Genomic DNA, 24,360 nt, shown 5'->3' on the forward strand with positions numbered 1-24,360 from the left:
ACCCTTCCCGGGCACACGCGCCGACCCACCCGCCCCTCGGCAGCCCAGTATTTACACTGAAAGCCAAAAAAGGACTACGAAAAGGCCGCCTGCAGTTCACGGAGTTTTTAAGTACACTTTGCAACCCATCCGTTAAAGGTGTAGCGAATTAAATAAAACTGCCCGGCATTACTGTGCACAGCGCCAAAAGCACCACACACCTTCTACGCTAAAAAGCCAGCAAAATAAAAGGAAAAATAATCCTAAACGTGGAAAACAGGCGCACAGTATCGGGGAGGAAGGTCAGGGTGGGTGCCTGCAGGAGAACTATGGGCAATTTAGCACTGACACCTAGAGCTGGTAGAGGTTTCAGTTTTTGCCTTAGTATCTTTTAAAGGACTTAATTTTCACATTTCCGATGGTTTACTCTGTCCAGTATCAGCTCAAAGGCAGGGACAGAAAGTATCTTGGTGTGAAGTTTCTGAATCCCTAGGGATACAATTCAACACCACCTTTAGATAGGGCTGAGGATTTACCACCATCCCTTTGGGATAAAGCAGTACACCTCACCTTTGCCCATTTCAGCACAGGGTAAAGCAGTTTAAGATAAAACTCCTTCACTCTGCCCCTGCTATCAGGTACACAACCAAAAGGTGGTGGCCCTCTGTCAAGCTTGAGGTGTTATTTTTATACAGGTCAAAAAGACATCTGAAAATGTCTTTAAGATTTTAATGGACAAATCTAAAAGTAGTCAAAAATTTCAGAAATATTTCAGTGTACTGACAGGAAGAAATGATCTAGAGAAAATCATGCTTGTTTCCACAACTGCCACCAAACTATACATATACCATTACTCTTGGATGAAATACAGAAAATGAGAACCGAGTACTGAGATTATGGTAACAACAGCTGCTAACAGAAATTTAATTAGGTCTATTTAAACTATAACTTGACCCACACCATACAGATGAACTCAAAAATCATAGGGGTCAAAAGTACACTAACTAACAAGATATGCTTTAATTTTTAAAAAACCCACATAGTCTCAGAACTGTCCCCACTCCTGTACTAGGAGTAAGCCAGCTACAAGGGAATCATGCCTGCACCCCTCAGATAAACTACTTATTTGAAGTTGTTGAAAAAACTTAAGAATGGTGTACACATCAAGTACATTTAAGGTTTGGTTTTTGTGGTTTTGATTTGGGGGGGTTTGTTTTGTTTTTTAAATCTATACACACACCCCTCCCACAAAGACAAAATAACTGCCATTACCAGGGAAGTAACAGATCAGCTGATGACCAGCCAAGCGGTTCTGAACAACAGGTCTAACACACAGACACTGGAGAAAGAACAGAAGTGTGCCACTCTACCAGTCCTTTTAACCATCAAGACAGCTGCTGACTGACATCCATTCGGGAGATGAATAGTTTTATTAAGAGACACTGGTGTGATCACTCAGTTTTCACATATCCCCATGCAAAAAATATTTTTTATAATAAGATATGAAATCGCTACCTATATCTGGATAGTCCTTTATGTTTCTTCCCAGATAGGGTACAGAGCGTGCATCCACACAGAGAAATTCTTTGGGACACTGCATCAAACTTTCTTTCATAAGTCTGTTTCAGGTAATACTGCCTGGGTAGTACCTCCAATTACCCCATATTCCTTTTTCATCACTTTTTATGAATACATTCAAAGTTATATTTCAAGCATTCCTTTTTTCTCGTACTAAAATAAGATATAACAGAGGCTGTATTTTGTTATGAGAATATAAAGGTCAGATTTTGGAACTGGCTGATGAATTTCACCACTAATTTGAAAGACTGTATTAATTATGGTTGGTCTCTGACTGCCTTTAACACTGGGCTACAGACAGTTCTTCAAAGGAATCCTTGTTAACAGCATGCATTCCAAAATCATGAGCCAACTCTCCCAGCACCTCAAAAATAATGACTTCTTAAAATACACTTTGGGTTCTTTGTAGTTGTGTGCCCCCCCCCCCCTTATTCTTAAAGTTATTTGCACCAAAAATTTACTAAAAAATGATCATCCTGGAAACCCCAGGAGATATACTAAAACAACCCCACAGAAATACTAATCTCAGTGTTCCACCTTCCAGAGTTCTGTTAAGATGACTTTCAAAAAACAGAAGAGCTGCCAGTATTTCTGTAAAGCAGTATTTCAAAAGTTGAGGACTGTTAGGAAATATTTTTTTAAATTTGCATTTATTTATGATATTGATGTGTTTGTCTAAGCAAGTTACATGGCTTTCCGCCATGGCATCTGAGATTTTGTTGCACTATTATTTATTCATAATATCAACTACCGATTGCTGTCAATAGGGCTTCCACAAGGATACTGGCAATTAATTTTAAATGCAGTTAGCTCAGTAGAAAATATTAGCCCGTTAAGAACTCCTAGGATGTTAAGAATATTTTGAGAACTGTATATACCAAGAGTCTAAGCCTTTCATTCCAAAGATTTCAGTAGAAATATTGAAGACTAGCAATATTTAATATTAGGAACAAAAAATTTTTGAAAAGAAAAATCCTCATTTAATAGTACACGAATACAATATGTATGTTTTCACACATATATGCACAGACATAAGAAGTTTGATTCAACAGACATCATTAATTTACAAGATTTAAGAATGACATACACCAAATACTTTTACTGTCCCCCCCAAAAAAGAGAGAAAACAAACACCAGTACAAGTCCATTTAATAAGAGGGATAATGGATCTGTCAGTATATTACCATTATCATATAAGCATCTGTTCACAAGCCCTCTAACATTTCTTCTTCCTCACAACCCAATTTACATACTTTTGTAATAATTACTCAAGCACGTCCAAAGAAGGGCAACGAAGAAGGGTCTGAAGCACATGTCGTATGAGGAGTGGCTGAGGGAACTGGGGGTGTTTAGTCTGGAGAAGAGGAGGCTGAGGGGAGACCTCATCACCCTCTACAGCTACCTGAAAGGAGGGTGCAGAGAGCTGGGGATGAGTCTCTTTAATCAAGTAATAAGTGACAGGACAAGAGGGAATGGCCTCAAGTTGCACCAGGGAAGGTTTAGACTAGACATTAGGAAGCATTTCTTTACAGAATGGGTTGTTAGGGGTTGGGATGGGCTGCCCAGGGAGGTGGTGGAGTCCCCATCCCTGGAGGGGTTTAAGAGTCGGGTTGACATAGCGCTGAGGGATATGGTGTAGTTGGGAACTGTCAGTGTTAGGTTAATGGTTGGACTAGGCAATCTTCAAGGTCTTTTCCAACCTAGATGATTCTGAAAATCAAAGATATATAGATGACAACTACTGCAATTTTGGACTATTTGGGTTTTGCTTTGTCTTTGAATTGAGTTCATGAAATAACCTACAAGACACTAAAATAAACAGAAGATTTCAGCATAAACCATGAAGTTTAAAATGTAACCTCTTGTTTTATTTTTAATCAAAATAAGAACAGTAGAACCAGGAAAGAAAAACCATTGATTACTCTGAAACTTGCCAAGCATATAGACAATGCTAATTCACTGAGCCCACTAAAACTCACTGTGTAGAGTTCCAAGAAATCATTGTCATGTATTCCTGAAACTGTGTAAGAAATGTCATTTACAGCATGAATTCTTTTCTAGTTCCTCATTTTCTGAGAGGAAAATGAAAGACTTGCAGAAAGTACACTGTGTTTAAAATCGAGAGCAACAAGTATGTCCACTGTAAAAGAGCCTAAAAATACCTATCAGTTTTGAGTACTTATGAGAGGTCTTCCATAAGATTATTATTTTACTACCTAGAGGGAAGATAGAAAAGAAAGCACTTGCATTTAACTATAAGCCAATAGCTTTGATCTGAAGCTGGTTTACATAAGAAAAATAATGCAAAAAAGAAACTCTCAAACTGAGAATTTGTGCATACTTCTATTAGTAGGCTGGACATTACAGAATTCTGATCAATAATTAGCTTATATACTGATCCCAATATTTGTGTATTTTTTTTATTCTGGACCAGTTATAAATGTCACTATTAAAGAGAGCAGACTACTGTAAAGTATGGTTTTGATACTTTCTCAAGAGTGAAGGTGGAGTATGTGTGAATGAACACATTGGTATCACTAACCTCTTAAAAGAACATGACAAGAATAGGACTGTATGTGTAGTAAAGCATAAGTGTTCATTCAGCAAATGCAAGCTATTTGCACTCCACTAAAATGATTAATGCAAGTGTCCAGTCCACACCATGCTTTCTGCTCAGATATGAAAGCCTTTTAGTGAAGAGGATGGCTAGATACAAATTGCTTGAGCCACTTCAGCAACTTAAGTCTGCAGACTTCAGGCTGCAAACAGACCTATACATTATGAAATTTACACATAGTAAGCCCAGCTGCTCTGCAAAGTATTAGACCATGCCTTCATGGTATTGTTCTTCCATAGCATGCTTGACCTATACAAGTCAAATCAATTCAGCACTTCAACAACAAATACCTTGTAGATGTCATATTCAGTACATGTACAGTCACACAACATGGAAGATTTGCCCTGGGTGCTGTTAAGTAGTTACAGGACTCAAGCAATATAACAGACCAGACATTATCATGCTGTAGATAGTACGGGTAACAGAAGTCTCCTTTTCTTTATTTGTAGAATTTGGAATTTAATAAAAACACCTCTAAAAGGATCACTATATTTACTAGGATCAATACATTTACTACACGTGTGTGTGTGTGTATATATATATATATATATATGTTGTCTGTACAGTTCTTCAATTAAGTAGCATCATAGCATTTTCTTGCAGCTGCCCAGAAACACCACTGGCAACTGTTCTGAACAATGTACATAAAATAAGTGCAGTGCATAACAACTGCTGTTTCTATAACTTGCCTGTGGCAAAGACCAAGACGCAAGACAAAAATTAATATGGTTCACACAATGTTGTTTCAGCTTCACCTCTACAGGTGGAAAAAGTACAGGATTTTAATGACTGCAGATATTGCTGAGTAAGTTATCTTAAAAGAGCAATATTTAACTTTTTAAAGTTTGCTTTTAAATGACAAATAACTATTCATATGTCACTCATCTATGTCCACAGGGAACATTACAGATTTTTTTTTTTCCCCCCATTTGAAGTGTTATTCCCCAGTTCTACAGTAGTTTTAGTACAGTCATATATATATATATCTAGAGAAAGAAATACTTCCTCCCCCCACCCCAAAGTGCAGTTCTTGCTCTTTTGTACTGGGATGGCCAAGATAACAGAATATGATTTGTCTACTTATCCCTCTACAAAATAATTTTGATTAATCATTTCAGCACAAATATTCCGTTTAAAAACCACAGCTAAAGGCATTATTATGTTATGTAAAAAAAATTCAGTTATTGTGGTTTCCACAAGTTTCTTTGAGGTTCTCAGTCCTACTACATACATCTTGAGGATGATACAGTCTAACAGAAAATGCATTCAGGCAAAGTAGTATGAATAGTATTTCCCATTTAGAGTAAACTATAACTGAGTCTTCAAACTAGTTCTGAAAAGACTGTCTGGAAGGACACTGAAGATACACAGCCTTATTGCAGAACATAGTCTTTCAGTAAGATCAAAGAGGATACACTGTTAATATTAAACTTTTCAGTAAGTTAACATTATCTTAATTGAACTGTAATTCTACCTCAAAAAAAAAAGCCAACCTCCCCCTTGAAAATTCAGAGAAAGAATAATTAAATCCAGAAAAATCTCACAGCTTTCAAAGTAGTTTAACAAAAACCTTACTAACTTCATAAGGATTTAGACTAAACAGATTTCAATCTGGCCCTTCCTGATCAGCAAATATCGTAAGATTACAAGGAAACTTATCAGTAATATAAAGGTGAAACACTTCAAACATCTCAACAGGCAGTTCTGAGATGACATTTAACCAACCTCTCTCCAAAAGGAAATGAGACAGGTAAAGCAATTCATGAACCAAAGCTGCTGTTATCTCATGAGGGTGACAAATACAACTTTCTTGATTTTCACAGGCATCCCTGTAGTTACAGTTCTAGAGAACGCAGCGATTTACTCCCTCTCAGGTGCTCAATTTCACCCTTCCATGACTGTAAATAAACCTTGAAGGTATAAAACCCGATTAGTAGAGTTCCGTGTCAGACAACCTGAAATAACTGCCTTAAGATCTGATCTGCACAATTCTGTACTGTGTCAACCTCCTTATTGTGCTTCGGCATTAAGGTACCAACATAGGAGTTTCAAGGAACCAGCACTGCAGTTTACACCAACCTTTTAAATGGAACCTGGAAACAGAGCTACATGCAAAATCCCTGATTAGTTTCTGGGCATTTAAACGGCTAGAGTAGGGAAAGGCTTAACTCTATTACCCTACAAGGCCTTAAGACAACTGCTACGAATCACTTGTTTCTATTTTTGTTACTCCTCCCAAGCTGCTGGATGTCTGCGCCACTTTTACAGGAAACATCATATATGCATTATGTGAGGATTAGCTACTCTATCACTACAGAAAGCACTGAAAAACACCAAGAGTTTAGGACTCATCCAGGAAAACTTTAAAAAAAAAATTACCTATAGGGATAAACTCAGCACAGACATCTCAAGTCTGTTAAGCCTCGCAAGTGCAATAACACTTGGGTATAAATGTTCTTGGATAGAGACTCCCACCACACAGCAGCTGAAAGTACTCATGTGTTTGCCTTGCCCTGCACCAGGAGATAAATTTCTGCCTTTCCCCCTCTGCTATAAGTGACACTGAACATTTGTTCCTGAGCCACTGCTGTTGGCAGCCTGCAGCCCACTTCTGTTTACATGTTAAAGCACTTTACAGCCCCCCATAATGCAGATGGACATTTGCTTCAGCCAGCTCTGCCACAGAGTGCTAAGTAGGAAGAGGGACAGTGGACCAAACAGCTACAAGTGGAAACTACTTCAGGTGTCTCTGCTAAACCTTGCAAGCGCAAGCCCAACCACTTACTCCATCGCGGCTTAAATCCCTATCCCTATGTAAGTAGCTGTGTTACAAACTCTGCACACACAGTATAAGGACTTTGAAAGCTATAGTTATGGGCAGAAGAAAAACGAGTAGGGGCAAGATGTGGACATGCAATTTTCTCTTCAGATTTCAACTCCTGAAATTGCCATTCCAGATGTTTCAGTTACACAGGGCAGGACCATGAGGAGCTCTACCACCCAATATCATAAAAAATAAAACACATTAACATAGCATTCTTTATAGTTGAAATAAATTGGTATATTTCTTCACCCAAAGCCAGAAAATGTTTACAGTGCCTTTTTTTTTTATGCTTTAGTTACCAAGATTTAAACAATTAAGTGCTTTTAATGCTACAGCAACAACAGATATTCTTGTAGGAACCTGAAGCAGAAGTGTAAAACAGAAAAGCTTTTATGATTAAAAAAAGGTAATTAATACACATACATTGATTTGCAAGTCAGAATTAACAGCATTCATGTGAGTGTCATTTCTGAACCTTTATTCTTAGCAAGTGTGCTGTTACATTGAAGAAAAGTGAAAAAAGAAATACAAAAAATAAGGAAGGGAGAAAGTGAGAAGTAACAAACCCAAAGGCAGATAAATGCAACAGTTAGATACCAAACACACTAAACACACAAACACACACACTAAAACCCTACAACATGGCCACATTTGTCTGGAAGCTCTGCAAATATTCCACAGCACATGGTTCCCCAAAGTGCCTCAGCTGGTGGACTACAAAGTATGTCAGCTAGCAGATGCAGCTCTGCCAGTGATGGGAGAGACCACCACCAGCAGCTACGGAGCTCATCACTTCACCTGCATTGCTCCACACAGCTCTCCATCTGCGCACCTGCATCTGGCAGAGCAGATCAAATGGAAGCAACAGTATCCCTCCACTGCAATCCCTACTAGTTAAAGAGAAATGAGGAACTGAAATCGGGTGGTAGAAACATGGTTCAGGCGAACGGGAGAATATGGTTAGGCTTCTTCTGTTCATGGAACTGGCTGCTCTCTATTTGTCAGTCATGTTATTTCTTAATAGCGCACTAGCATACTGTTAATTTCTGTCAGGAGTTAACATAAACATGTTAACAAACATATAATTTACCTACAAATGTATATGGTATAATTTCATCAATCTCTGGGCAAATTGAACTACACAGTTCTACACGGCTCCTTCCATGAAATAAGAGTTTATGGAAACCCCAACCAAAGAATAAATAAAAAAAGCACCCCAAAATTTAATTCTAGCCAACAGAAAACAACATAGTGGAGAAATCCAGTATTTTTATACAACTTATGAGCTGCTTTTATGTGTTTTACTTCCTGTTTTTCCTGCTTTCAAGTTAGAAAATATTTCAAAATTAAAAACATTCTTCCTTCAGCCAGTCATCTTCATAAAGTAGTAACTGAGACAAGGCTCACCCCAGTGCATCTTAAAAGATGCCAAAAAACACCAGACAGTTTGGGTCAGTGTCCAATACAACTATGCAACAGCATCCTGATGCTAAAGTATCTAACTCTCATATTGCCATATTGGTCTTATCAATGAGCAATGAAAGTCTCCCAAGCAATCAGGGTCCAACACAGATGCTTGTCACTACAGACCTGACTGGTACTAACGAGCAAACGAATTATTATATATGTAATATCTCTATATAAGGGGTATTGTACAGCTTATGAAGTGAGACAACACCAAGTCCTGAACATCCAGAGCGCCTCATGAAAAACTGCTGCAGACAAGAAATAGTTCCTTTAGAAGGTACCATTACAAAAACGATGATGCTTTCTGCAAGTTTCACTTACCTCTTCAAATCAATTTAATTTTTTCAAAACAATTTAATTTCTCATAACAAAAATCTTTCATTTATAAATAAATATTAACACCAAAAACCTTCAAGCACAAGCTGAGAACCCTCTTGTCTGGGAGGGTCTCTGCTTGCAGGGATCTTTCAGAACTTGGCTGGAGAGCATGAAGATGTGTGTTGGGCAAAACAGCCAATGCCATGAACACTACTTCCCAAATCACAGGTATTCTTCAACAGCACTTGCTAATTGAGAAAACATTCCCACCTGAAGGTGGCACTTCTGGGGTTTCCTTACTTGAAGGCCAACTAAAGGCTATTCAGTGCTAAGTTAGACACAAAGAATGCCATTTACTGAAATGAAAAGGCTTTCCAGAGTAGCCCTTGATGAAGATGACATAGTTGAAATTATTTTCCCTCGGTTTGGATCCACATAATACTTTTTAGAAGGAGCACATATAAAGTTAGCACTCACAGAGTAAGAATTATTCTTTTATAAAAGAGTTTAAAAGAAACTAGAAACATGGAGGTCTACAAGTCAAAACATAAAACAGCTAACAAATGCAGCCAACAAACTGCCAGCAGCCATCAAAAGTATCATGAACTACTGAAAAATGTCATGTCATATCTCTCTTCCATTTACAAATCACATTTTCATTAGAAACAGAAAACCCACTCCTACATAAAATTAAGACCATATAGATCACCCTTAAACGTCTGCATTTGAGACACAGACTTTTTCCTTTTCACCTGAAAAATAAAGAAAGATTTAACAAAACATTTGAATTATAATCTTTCTGTAACTTAAATCTGAATTGCTGATGTCACTAGCATGGCAACTTCATATGCAATTGCTGATTTAATTCTGCTGGTAAATACTATATCGACCTTACAAATACTTTCTTGAGCATTAGGGGGGGTGCTATTTTGGATATTTCAGCCCAGTGATTGATTTTAATGTGTTTTAAATGTTAACAGATTTTTACCTAAAGGAAAATAGCTCTTTGAAAATAAGCTGATATTTTAATTTTATACACTGTCAAGCCTCTTACAGACTCTACCTCGGATTGCAAATAGACATTACAGAAAACAGATAGAAGCATCACAGGTATGTTTTAAAGTCTGTTCTACATGCAAGACTTTTGCAGTGTGAATCAAAAAAGAACAATATGCTAAACACTTCTCTCCCTCTCAAAACATTGCTTTCAAGACCTGTAGACAATTTAGACACAAAGAATTTTTAAAAGAATACTTTTATGTCTTTGTATTACCAGTATATCTTAGAGAGAATGGTTTTACAGTAGCATATATAATTATATTTGCAATGAGTTTCTCCACATCTTGTTGACTCTTCAGCACTTCACAGCTCCCCTAAATCGGCTATTGCAGAGTCTTCTGAAAACTTGCTTGTTTTTCTAGCAGTGTTAGATTTTTCTCTCATTCTCCCCATACTATCACCCCTCTCATCCTCTCCTTCAACTCCAAAGCTTTACTTTGCCCCTCCCCCAACTATCTGAAAGTAATTGAGGATTGAAAATGTAAAGAGATATTTGCTTTATTTAGAATACTCCCACTAAATCTTAAATACATTATCTCAAAGAATTAGCCTAAAGATAATGTTTTAAAGAATATTTGTAGTTTAAATATTGTCCAATTTCACCTCTACTTTTTTTTCCCTTAATAAACTGGAGTTCTCGTTAATTTTGTCTTTTCAGCTTACGATCTGCAGGACAGAAAGACAAAAAGAACAGAAAAAAGCCATAACACCAGGTTTACCGACATTCACTTCCTAAATTTGCTGTTGATTTTTTCTCACAGTGTTCCAGTTTGCTGCCTATCCATTGGCATCAGGAGACATGCACCAGGACCACCACAAATGAATATACAAGACAACAACACAGGTGGCAGGGTACAACTTCCTTTCCACAGCACTGAGCCATTACAATGGTTCAGCTGTCATGAAACCTTATACTAACATATTTAAGCTTCAGAAAACCTTTTAGGTGCTTAAAGTCCAGAAGATGCATAAAAATACCCCTGGCAAATATGATGCACTGATAATTTATTAAGTGAACCATGGCATTAAAAAAAATTGTTTCCCTCTGAGATAGGGCGAATAGAGCTTACAAATAAATTATTGCCTCATGAAAACCATATGAGTAGCTGTTAAGTATGAAGAAAAGGCCCTTCTAGATCTATCTTTCAGTTGTACTGATTGCCCACCTTTGAAAGAAGCCTTAACTTACTTTGACACTCTTTGGGATGAGGTAAAGGTAAGTTTTGGCAAACTCAAATAAAAACACCCAAACCACAAACACTGTAGAAAAAAAGCATATTCATTGTAAAGTCCTGCATGCTTATTCTTCAGATGAAACCCTGAGACTACAGTAAAAGCATCAGGCATATAGCCAAGTATACAATTAAAAAAACCAAAATCAGATATCAGAAAAATAGGGCCATAATTAATATTCATGATCTCCTAATACTAAGTCATAGCATTTTTTTTTTTTTTTTTTTAATATAACTACAGTCAATCTTCCTATTAATGGTAAAATGAAAAAAAGTCAGAGGCATATTCCCCTTGCACTTGGGCTTAATTTTAAAAAGACTTGCCGGACATTATTGACTCCATCTTAAGCAAATGCCTTACTTAAAAAAAACATTTACCCAATGGTCATATCTGCTTATAAGCAGTAATAACAAAATGAATCATCACTCCACTTAAAATAAAACTCTGGAGAGATGCTTGTGTTTCCACTTATCTAAAATATTAAAGAGTTTGTTTTCCACAAATCAATATATTTAAAACAGAGGGTATCCAGAAGGTGACTGCTACTTTTGGTAATGGTAAAACATCTAAGGCTGCCCCCACTACTGACCAGAAAGGCCCTCTCAGTGAGTTGTTTCCCCTCACCAATTCATCTCAAAAATACTGCCACAAAAGTATTAGAATATGTTCTGCTAGATTTGTGAAATGAATCAGCTCAAAGAAAGGCAGTACCAGCACTCAACAGAAGATGGGGAAAGGCTGTACAGCTGGGAGTGAGATTGCCCTTTTCACTGACAGGAAACTGTTTGATCAGACTGATCTGCTTGTAAATCCGCACTCAAAAATCTGTAAGAAATCCCCTTTCTCTACCTTCTGTTGCAAAGAGCTTCAATAGCAGGTTCCAGAAGCCCTTAGGAAAGGTTCCTTATTACTTCTTATGGAAAACATACACAGAACAATTTCCTGAGGCGTTACTCAAGCAAAACAATACTATCTGCTATGATAAGAAAACAGGAGAAAGGGTTTGAGATTTTTACATAATTAGCATTCTGGATCCCAAATAGTATTACGGACCAGTCTCTGGATGTAAGCAAGAGGCAAACAGAGACTGGGCTGAGGGGGAAGCCATGGTACTTAGTTGCCCACTAATCACTCCAGTGTTCTCTTAACTAAAGATCAGAACTCGGGTTCAGAAACTGAATTTTATTCCAGATAGATGCAGACCTCCTGGTCATCCTCTGCTGTACAAGGCTGATCAGAGATGCAACACGGAGTTCAGTATGTCCTGCAGACTTACTGGTGTTACAGGGACGTTGTGCTCATTGGCAGTTTATGCCTATCCAGCCCCTGCAGTTAGCACCCCGAGGCAATTACAGCTGGTTTTTTTTGTTTGTTTTTTTTTTTTTTTACCACCAAAGAACACAATTCTGTTGGCTTATTTCTGCTCCCCTAGCATAGTCACTTGAATAGAAGCAGGTTTACAAAAGGAGACATTTTCCATACACAGAAATAACATGGACACTGTAAGCAATGAATAATATTCACATCACAGATAAATTTAACATCTCTTGTGCAGTTACTGTAGATTTAACCTAGGCGATTGGCCATTAAAATTGTTCCACAGTATGAGCTACCCTGCCTTACAATGCAACCAAATCACAGAAATGCAACAGAAAGCACATTTCACACACCACTGATACGGCTGCCACTTGTCAGTTTGCACAGAGCACTCATGGCATTCCCATTCTCCAACACTACAAACAGCAAAAAGAATACGAAATAGTTTATAGATGTGGCAGTATGTGTACACATTTGTATGTGTTTTTTGGTACACAAAAATGCTTCCTCCAAGCCCATCTTTCTGTGTTTGACTTGGACTAGCTTTTCTGAGACAGCAGTTTTAAAACAGAACATGTCAACTCTTAAATGCTACAGCAAATTTAAAAGAACTGCCTATTCTTCTACTAGCATCTATTAGATGCTGTGATGCATACAAATCATATGAGATGTGGTTGGGGTTTTTTTTCCCCAGAGTTTTAACATCTTATAAATATGAAAAGACAGTTATGAAATACTTCTAAAATACACTTGAAACCATTCTGACAGAAGCTACATATTTTAAAAGCTGTGTCACAGACCATATATTTCTAAGACCTTATTTTCACATGTAAAACAAAGTACATAGTAATTGAGTTAACATTTTGAAAGGTGATACTGGTGTTTTAATCCTAAAAAAAAATTCATCACTTGAATTCCACACAAAATATTTAGGTCAGATATATGCAAACCCAAATAAGTGGTATTATCAAAATAATACTTTTATGCTTTGGATGCCAGGAATAGGGATATTTTTTGTTTGTTTGGAAGATTTTCTAAAATACTTTCATACTCTAAAAGAGTTGTCAGACTCAGTGTTTCACCTAAATTCTCATTAATACAAAATGTTCCAGACAGCAGCAATAACAAACAGAAAGGAAAAGGAAAAAAAAAAAAAAAAAAAAAGACACCCCACTTTCAAATTCAAATATACATACCTACAAGGACAAACCACCTTAGCTTTAAAAAAACCTATTGAGTTCTTGAACAGCTTCATTATATTAAATTTGGTGGTGCATTAACACCACATCTGCTGACATCGAGCAAGTAAATGTTTACAATTAAAAAAAAAATCATTTTATTGTTTTATTACCTGTTTTGTTGGCACTTGCCTTCTGCAGCATACCCAACTGGTAAACACAGTCGTTCTTTTGCTCTATTCCAGCAGAGCAGTTCATTCCATTACCAAGATACAAAAATAGAAATAAGAAGATAATTTAAAGAGGATTCAGCTACTATCTGCTATTGTAAAAGCATGATCCCAGAACAGACTCTCTAAGTCTGCATTTCGCAAATGATGACGTCACACTATTAAGCGATATTAGTCAGGCACGCCTGATTTCCACAAATATCACTGCTAATAATCAACATTTATCAAATATTTAGTGAGCAAGAAAGGAAAATTCATCTTCAACAGTAGGACTGGCATGTTCTACGTTTGCTTGATAGTTCAAGCAAATAAAGGATAACTATCAACAAAACACTGAATGAGTTTGGATGAAGGCATCCATTTGTCTACAAACTTCAGCCTATAGCATTTTCTTTTAACCTGGCACGAAGACAATCCTATTCTGAAATTATAACATTTAAAATAAAATATTATTTAAAAGTGAGAGGTATAAAGAAATCATAATATAGCATAAAAGCAGAACTGATGAGATAAGCCTACGGATATATTCAAGCTGTGCACATCACAGTGATATCCAACTATAAATTTCAGGGCTTTACAGCATTCAAAATTAAATGAGGACATGAACCTGGCTAAAAGAACATCACCCTTTCAGACGCCATGAGCTTCTGATCAGAGTTTTCAAGCATATAGGCAATAAGCCTTAACAGACCTTATTCTCTAACAAGTCTTCAATAGTCCATACCATTACAACATTAACTTGCTCTTATTTGTTAAGCACAGGAACAACTCATTTAATAAAACAGAACTGTCCCTGAGTAATGGCAGCTGGGGAAAAAAATCTGACACATTTAAAAAGAGTGGTTTATATTACAACCCGAAAGGCTAAGAAAAGTCTTTCCAAGGAAACCTCTTTCTCCCACCACCACCAACTTCACTCTGCAGTTAAGGTTGTAAATTCACCACCCAGTAGGATAGATGACACCATCTCTTATCTTTGCAGTTAGACACAAGGGAAAAAAAATTTCAAGGCCACACTAATTTCAAAAATAGCCACCACATAGCAAAGGGTAAAAACTGTGCATCTGATAGCCATCAGGATCCAAAAGGCTCAAGACCTTGCTATTTTAGCTGAAGGCAAAAAGGAAAAAAAAAAAAAACAAACTGGATTTTCTGTTGCAACCCAGCTTGAGTAACACACCCAGCTGAAAAAGGAACATTAACTCAATATACTTCTTTTTATTAGTACAATATAATGTAATATTTAGACACTAACAGGTAGAAAAAATCTTCATACAAGCAAGCTTACCCATGTTCTTAAGTTTGAAATTCTCTACACAGTGTCCATAGTTCTACTTGACTTCTTTAATTTACATATTATGTCTATTAAAAAAAACCCTACAATCTTCAAAACATTAAAAAGAATAAACATTTTTGAAATGAAAAAGAAAGCCTTTGAAAACTCCGGGGATTTGAAAAACTGAGAGAAAAGATGACACAGAACTTGAATCCTGCACTGCAGTCAAAAGCTCTGTGCAGCACACATCTGTCTAGACAACTCTTAATGCCTAATCATAGTGACATTAGAATTTAAAAACTTAAATAGGGATACTTATCCCAAAAAGGGATAAATAAGTCACACTGGCATGCAAAGACAAAGAACACATTAGAAATCCTGTAAAATTGCTTTCAAATAGGCGACTAACACGGGATTATGTCAGTGATAAGGTAGTTCTAAAACTAAAAACACCATTATCATAGCAACTCTGATGAAGTCTTTTATAATCAACTTTGTCAATTTAGCAAAATAATCATGATCTGAAGAAAAAGAATAGTAATCAGTTTTTACCAGGTTGATGACATGGATACATACTGTAATCAGGATGTAAAACATGTGTTTCCTCATCTTCATCTATCGTCTGTCCTAATGAAAACAGCCTGACACGTCTCATCTTCAGTAGCCTTGGGGAGCTTTCACGGGAAGTACTCCCAACATCCAGAACTACATCTCCAGAAACGACAGTGGGAACAATTTTTTTCAGGAATTCCATTTTTACATGCCCTCTGTGTTCTCAGCATGTACTAAATTCAGCAGTTCAGCTACGTGTTATGGAGCGTGGCTCCCACATCAACTTCCTTGAGCAGAGGTAGACTTCTAGTGATGTCATGTTGAATCTGGGTGGTGCCAAAACCAGCACGTCAGCTGCCAGCTGCTCCAAGGCAGATTTTAAAGACATCTAACTGTACGGACTGATAAGAAAACCAAACAGCAAGCCTGTATATTAACCAATGCACACTAAACTCTGCCCTCGTAGAAGACACCATAGCACTGTAACAATTTTAAGCACTAATAAAATTCATGGTGTATTTTTGAATTTCTATCTGACAGAGTTAAACAGCTCTTAATTTTCATGGAGTGCACAGAGAGTGTTCATCTGCATTTGAAAGATAACACTTATCATTCAGAAAGTCTACACACCAGCTTTATAAACAAAGTGTCTAACTAACAGCACCACAATTTAAACCATTTGCACTCACATGGTTTTAACTACTAGCTATGAAGACACAACATTTATTAAGTTCTGTTTCGCAGAGACTCTGATGCTGTATTTATCACTTAAAATACTCAAACCACCTTCCAGAAAATGCCAAGTACAGAAATAACCTGTCTCATTTTTCCAAATGTCCACTTTATACCTAGGGCTACTTCTCCATATGTGCCTGGTTTAGCTAAATTCTTTGGTTTTGTTTGGAGGATGTTTAAACCCTGTTCTATATTTAGCTTAAAGAAGCAATCATTCTGAAAGATACCTTGCATCTGAAGTAGAAAGCTCAGGGTAGGGGAAAAAAAAATATATTAGCCTAGAAGAGTGTCCTTAATGCTTTCTTTCTACATTTGGGAATACGTATCATTGTACGATTGAAATATTATTTTATTTACTAGACTTGGAGATCCATGGACACACTAATATATAATATTCCCATCTCACTTGCCACCAAAGACTGTACACATCACTTAGAGGAAATCCACTAATACTCACTCAATATCCGAGTGGCAGCCTACATGCTTCTGTTATTTTTATGAAAGCAGCTCAGTGTCCAAGACATTTCTGAATGCATTCAACACAGTTATCCAACCTAAGAGTGAAGTATACCACACTACCGCACATTCCTTAGAAGATATTTAATCTGAAATTCACTACCATGTCTAGCTCTTAAATAAAAAAATAAAATAAAAATCTATGAAAGCTACATAGAGTAACCTATTTCAGGACTCAGAGTTCCAGTAATTCAGTGCTCACAAGGGGCTGCTCAGCTGGATTAAGATGTCAGTCCTCTACTAACCAAACCTATTGTCACACTTTCTAAGTATTAAATCTAGTTAAGAATGCTACAACTTGAAATATTTGGTGCAAGTTCATTAAAGTTGCCACCTAAGACATTCTTCAAGTCCTATATAGACTGAAAACATGTGATATCTTTTGTATTCAAATCTGCATTATAATCCCCCAAATATTCAAGATAGTCTGTAGTTCCCTTGTAAATTAATACACAATTCTACATGCCTGTTTCCCTGTAAATTAATATAAAATTCTGACTTTATCATAAAAGACCCATTGTTAAGATATTATGTCCTGCAGTGAAAGATTTGGGAGATCAAGCACAATATTGTCCCTATAATGATTTAATTCCTAGTATTTTTTCCACCAACACAAAAAAAGTTACACAGAATACATTTTCAGAAAAGCATTTTATGTGTTTTCAGAACAAATAAGATACCACAAAGATAATTTGTGATTATAAAAGATCACGAGTCATTACAAACTCAAGCAATCATTTATTCCTAATAGCATTATTTTCTATAGAATTGCTCAGCAAGCTTTACAGATAATCTATCAGGGAAAACAGGAGAAGTCTTAAAACTATTACATTCAACCTTTAAAGGAAAGAAACCAAAACAGGCTACGAAAAGCCTTATTTGATAAATTTTAGTACTTTCTTATACTGGAACCTCTCAATAATTTTTTTAAAAAATTAAGAAGTGAGACTCAAGCTTATATAGAATTATTATTTGTATTACAGTAAGTCCTTTGATATCTTTCTGTGTGTATTCCACTGAAAGGATGACTCTGGTTTTGCACTGAAGTGCCCGCTGAGGTCGATCAGGCTTCCCCTGCCACAGTTCTGCAGCTAGTGATATAAAAAGCAAGAAGGTAACGTCTGAGCTCCACATCCCTCACTAACAGGAATCCACATCAGCAGGACTTTGCATCAGAAGGGAATACAGGCAGATCATAAAACACACAGAAGTACCACACTGAGAGACCCAGTGAGTGATCAGAGGATAAAAGCACTTCTTGGAGCACTGTCCTTTTGGATTAGGCCTTTCAGGACACAAACAGCAAAGCTGTTTGGCAGGGTTGCACAGGAAGAGCAGCTACACTGGAGGTCTGTTGAATCAGGTGAACCTGCTGATGCAGGAACATCTTAACAATGAGAAACACTGAAAAAACAAGATGAATGGAAGAAAGATCCATGTGAGAGAAAACTACTTGCAAGTGCCCTGAGTTCAGATATCTAGAGAAATTTTTTAACTAGCAATACACTAGTGAAAGACAACTTTGAACAAACATCATAATGGGAAATACAATTTCAGAAGAGTCTAGGTGCCCTATAACCTACCATAAACATGCACTATTCGATGGGTCTCTTCACAAACAAGCATGTGTTACAAATTTCAGCTTTGTAACACAGAATGATTTTAAAACTATCCCACCCTGCTACAACAAACCTACCCAGTCCTACCTGCTGTCACAGAGAGGACACAAGACTTCCTTTATATCAAACATGTAGAGATGGCAAGACAGGTCCTGGGGTTTTTAGAGACCAGGAGGGAGAGTGGTGCCCTTTGGCCTCAACAGGATTACTATGCCAATAAGGGAATAAAAAGGTTTTGAAAGGAGGCCCTGCAGTCCTTCTCTGCGGACTGGTTTTGACCTCGACTAATTTGTTAGTGAGGCACAGACCACCCTGCCACACAGAGGACAGGAACTGTGCACGGCTTCACAGGCTCCTCCAACACCAGCAGCAGTCAAGGGTTCAGGGTAGCTTTGTTGACATGGTGGTACCATGTTTTCCAAAACTTAGCCATAACCATGCTGGCAAAACAGCCAAGTGGTACAACCACATTGGCAGAGAAGGCAGCTGGAGGCATTCCTGTGCTAGCATGGTAGAAGCGTGCACTGCAAACTTTCTGGCATTGAAATATGAACTCCCCTTTGGTGGTAGAGCGTGGCACATCTGTTGGCATACAGAACACTTGCTTTCTACCAGCTTCTCAGCAACATGACCATATTGGTACAACAAAACACTACAAAAAAACTCAAAAGTAAAACTATCCCTCCTGCTGGGACACTGGTATTGGAGGTATCTCCAAAGCAGTTTCAACAGCAAAGACCCAATAATATAGAAAGGACGAAAGTTTTCACTTATGAAAAAGTGAGTGGTCCAGGCTATGAAAAGTGGTCTCCATCTCAGTTTGCAGATCTTCAAGAAATCTTAATACTCCTTGAAGTCAAGGGTTTTAACTATGCATTAGTGTGTACCAAATAAGCATCATTACTATTTTCTCTAACTGCTTATTTAAACCTGACATCACTGTTTCAAGTGGGAGTGAATCTGCTAAGGAAATGGAGCAACTATGACAGCACCCAAGTATTTAGGAAAGAAAAAGAAAAATCAAGTACAGGAAGTTTTTCCTTTTTGAATCTCAGAATAGAAGCCTAATTTGTAAGAATTTGTTTTATTCCTATGAAAACAATCTGCTCTTCCCCCAAAAAGTGAAAAATCAGAGATACACCACTGAAAGAATAAAACAGTAAAGCAAGAAACTGAACCTGCAGTCTAGCCTGTGAGTATAAATTAACACACCCACATTACTCATGACAGGTACCAGGTACTGGACAGATGCATTATACTTCTTAGCCAATTAGCAGAACATTGTCAAAATTTCACACAAAAGACTGTAGGGCTAAGGAAGACAACCCCCCTTTCTTTCTCTGTATATGCTGCACTTTATAGAACAATTTAGAACAATAACATAATCCCATATATATCTTTTTTTCTTTAAATACAGAAACTGGACAGACAACAGATAACCTAGAAAAAAAGATGTATGCACAGGGAGAAAACAGTTTTGTCATATTGTAGAGTCATCTCACCTTTTGGACATACCTCTTGTAACAACTGACATATTTAAAGGAATTAACTTTGTATACCAGAAATTTTCAAAATTTTAGCAGATATTTAAGATAAGAGGGTATCCTTCATATAATTTAAAATAATACTTTATAGTTAATTCCCAAGCTATTTAGCATTAATAGATTCCTTGGTCCAGTTCAATTAATGCAATTTCATAGCAAAAAACCTAAGGACCAGCATAAGCAGGGACAAAACAAGTTTTGCAATAAATCATCTCTATATCTGTGTAAACTTACAGCTATTATTCTGCATTAAGAATACTTTAAACCTAAGCCAATTAATTTTTCTAGTTTCATGTTATTGTTTTTTTTAATGTAAACATGTAAATATTTTAATGTATACTTGCAAAACGTAAATAAAGCCAACCAGATGCTGGGTTGCATAAATAAGGAAATCACCAGCAGAGATCAAGAAGTCAAGGCTTAGGGGTCACCTTATCACCATATTTAAGTATTTAAAGGGCAGCTACAAAGAAGATGGAGATTCACTTTTTATAAGGAATCCCATGGAAAAGATGAGGGATAACAGGTACAAGTAACACCTAGGGATATTCTAACTGGACACAAGAAGAAAATTTTTCACAATGAGAACAATCAGCAACTGCAAAAATCTCCCCAAGGAAGTGGTGGATTCCCCAACATTGGACACTTTTAAGATCCAGCTGAACAGGGTGATGGGCCATTAGACTGTGGTTTTGCCAAGAAAGGTTGGACTAGATGATCCTTGAGGTCCCTTCCAACCTATCACTCTATTAAATAGTTGGGATCATCCCCAAACTTTTCTCAAAGAATATCTAGCCTACTGTTTCTTGAGAAATTAAAGGAAAGTAACAAATAACTGTCAGCTTTTGATAAAGTTTTGATTTCCTTTCAGTCACGCTGTATTTGCTCTGTATGGGGGAGCTGAAGGTTTTTTTGAGCAAGATGTGGTGGGGCTTTTTCTTTGGAAGGTTGGAGATTTCGAGTGCTTTGGAGTTTCTTTTTCAAGAGCTTGGCTTTAATTATTTAGTATTAGTAGAAGTGAAACATAAGTAGAAATAAAATACCTGGATAAATATATCCATCAGAAACTGAACATAAAACACAACTGTTATGTTCACTGACTGAATGCAATATTATCCTATTTAAGAATAAAGCCCTGAAATTTTTACTGTTTATGTGTTAGATAATAATTGTTCTTATCTTGAAGATGCATGCAAGAATACAATGCTTTCCTGAACTCATAAGGGAGTTCCTCAGAAGATCAAGGTATTGTGTATCCCACAGCTTCTAAAATCCTCAGCCAGGATACAAATCAGGGCTTCCTGTCACTAACCTCTTGCTTGTTCCAAGTACTGACGTATCACACAAGACCTTCCAAACCTATGAATTTTCTCTTCCAAAAGACTTTCTTCAAATAAGAACTTGCATTTCAAAGTAAATTCCACAGCAGTATGTATTCTGAATCATACCCATTTCCCATGCAAGCAGGAACACCGAGAAAACATGTAATTACACAACCCTGTAACAACAGAAGTGGCCAGATTTTTTCCGTTATCGAAGTGAATGGTGACAAGCATGATGTTGATACTTCTATGCAAAAGGACATTAAAAAAATCCAACATTTAAAAAACAAAGGTTCTGTGAAATAGCTACCAGTAAGTCATACCAATAACGGCAACACTGCTATGAAATTGGCTCTCTAAGGAACTGAGAGATGAAAACCCTTACTGAAAGCTTTTTAAGTGCTTAACAGAAAATACTAACCACGGAGTTGCCAACCATTAACATAGGTTTGCCTATAGAAACGCCAGAACATAGACAGTAAGTGATAACCAGAAGCCAAACACACACATACATCTCCAGAATTACTCAAGAACAAAAGTAATCCAACATACATTTCTTAAACATTCTGGCTGTTGGATTGACAACTATTTTCACAGCCATAGTCACTGTTTCTGTTAGAATTTTCTCTAGCACTACGTGAAATTACTGTATCTGTAGAACTTCCTCATGTTCAAATGGCCAACTTTTAAAATCATGGCCAAAGCATAAAGGTCAAATGGCCAGGAAAGAATCTATAGTTCATTGTTCAAAATAACCTTCATTCCAATCCCTGAAGTGCACACAGCACTAGCTTATCTTGCTTCCCTTACCAACCTGACCTAATCTTAGTTTACTGCTTAAAATTTTATACAAAAGGTATGTATCAAATGTTACTGACCTGTGGAAACCATAATTATCCATTGTGACTCTTCATAGCTTCTATTGTTTAGAAAAAAAACCCAAACAAACAAACAACAAACTTACTGAGTTCACAGTACAAGCTTAGTTTCCAATACCACTGAAAATCATCTGGACATCTAGATTAAATATAGATTCTGTCTTAGTTTACACAGCATTCACCCACTCTAAGCCATTTCATTCTTTCCCTTGCAAAATGGACAGAGTTTTTGAAACATGATCACCAAAAGTTTATCTACGCTGCAAAACAGAAAGTAGAAATTAATACTTAACCAGGTAAAAAAAAGCAAATGGACTTGTGGATTCACTCACTGAGGCAAGGACAGACATACTCAAGTCTCTACTAGTTTAGGCGTACATACTCTGCTATACAGATGTCATTACTAAAACACTATACATAATATAGTGCTGTAGTGAAAGATACTTGTATCACGAGATTTACATTAGGTGAGGAGCAATGTATTTTTAAATATCATATTATATAGTCCTCCTATATAAAATTGAAGTGTGACCTCTTTCTCATACCAAAACCAAAGTGCCAAAGAAGGATGTGCAACCAGAGATCAAGATTCAAAGGTTAATACTAAAATTAATCATAGAAGAAATAAAGAACTGCATTTCCTTAAGTTACATTTTTGTTCAGCAACAAGAGTAGCTAAATCAAGTTGCTGAACATAAATTATTTCTTAGACAGAGATGCTATCTGTGAGACTTCAGAAGTTCAGAAGGTTACTCTTAGGTAGAGGATATAAGTAGTTAAAACTAATGTATCTACTTTCTTAACAAAATATTATCAGAAAAAAGTTTCGTATCATGTATGTTTACCCACAAGTATGTTGGGACATAGCTTTAAAACTTCTCCCTTCTTATCTATCTCAAAACCAGAAATAATAATCTCTAAAGCATTACAAGATTTTTCTAGTTGAAATATTTAAACAAATTTTAAAATAGTACTAGTTTTCCTCTTTAAATCCTAAATGAAAGACTTCCTTCAGTGTAAAGCAACACCATTCCAATCCTTCTGCAAAACATAGTTGTCTTTGCCCCTTCTTCTTACTTAATAACTTGAATACATTTCCACTTGATAATCTGAACATAGCCAGAAAGAATAAATGCAGCTGCCAGAACTATGTAATCTGGTTTAAATACAAAACAGTCCAATCTATCTGTTTTTACAGTAAATGTAGTTGTACTAGGCACTCTGGGCTGAAGTCTTCAACATTTATCACTTACAGAAAGATTGGCAGCTGTATTAAAGGAAAACAAATTCACTCCTGATCAGATCAAGATGCCTTCCTTACCTATTAGGGACATATAATGATTACATGAAATTCAAGACAGTGGAAAAGTAAAATACTTAATTAATTTACTTATCAGATACTACATGATCTGAACATGATTCACCATAATAATACATCAGATGAATACTGGCTATCAATTTAAAGAAAATACTTTATGTAAATTTTGTAACCCTAAAAGAGAGTAAAGGTTTATCAGTACATAAACATAGAGTGTTTATGGATATTCTTTGCATTGAACAAGGGTTTTTTTTTAATCAACATTCAATTGACTTCTGTCTTAAGGAGGAGGGGGGGAAAAAAAAAAAAAAAAGAAAATCAGTAACAACCAAGACCACCAGATGCAGCAGAGGAAGTTCCTAGTGGAGCTCCACCTGGGCCTATGGAAACCCCAGTATTGCAGCTTTCATATATTAACATTTGTAAAGTGGCATTCATGTTTAACAGAAAACAGAGCTATCCTTTCAATACTGAGATATTCATATAGAAGAACTAAAGTATTTTAAGCGACTATAGTAATTTCTAAAGCAAAAGGAAAAGAGGTAGGGAAATTGCACTTTTATAATTTCTAGAAAGAAAAGAGAACAGATGTAATTTAGGTTTCTTTGGCAAGGTTTTGGTTTCAGGGCTTTGAGCACAGTAAAGCAAATACTAACTTTCAGTTCAAGACGTTGGATGAAATCTCATTTACTTTTCCTATTCAGAAAGCTACAATATACTTGAGATGAAAGGCGTCTAAGTTGGGTACTAAACGAAGTCCAAAAATGTTTCTAGTAAGCAGGGGAGAAAAAAGAAAATAT

General features: G+C 36.6%; 1 protein-coding gene across 14 annotated transcripts in view; it reads right to left on the reverse strand.

The window, feature by feature from the left end:
- FRYL (FRY like transcription coactivator) overlaps positions 1-24,360 on the reverse strand; it is a 168,898-nt gene that overhangs the window by 127,489 nt on the left and 17,049 nt on the right. For 11 of the 14 annotated variants that reach the window (XM_026846616.1, XM_026846617.1, XM_026846611.1 and 8 more), the window contains exon 1: positions 15,653-15,901. The exons of 2 other annotated variants lie outside the window; for them this stretch is intronic. In XM_026846616.1, coding sequence (XP_026702417.1) covers positions 15,653-15,830 — 178 coding nt within the window. In that variant the 5' untranslated portion in view covers positions 15,831-15,901. Of the gene's footprint in view, positions 1-13,743; positions 13,810-15,652; positions 15,902-24,360 lie in introns of those variants that run through there. One more of the 14 variants, XM_026846613.1, reaches the window with a different exon arrangement.

Source organism: Athene cunicularia (assembly GCF_003259725.1).
Source record: "Athene cunicularia isolate RWA chromosome 4 unlocalized genomic scaffold, athCun1 chr4_part1, whole genome shotgun sequence".
In the NCBI taxonomy this organism is placed as follows: domain Eukaryota; kingdom Metazoa; phylum Chordata; class Aves; order Strigiformes; family Strigidae; genus Athene; species Athene cunicularia.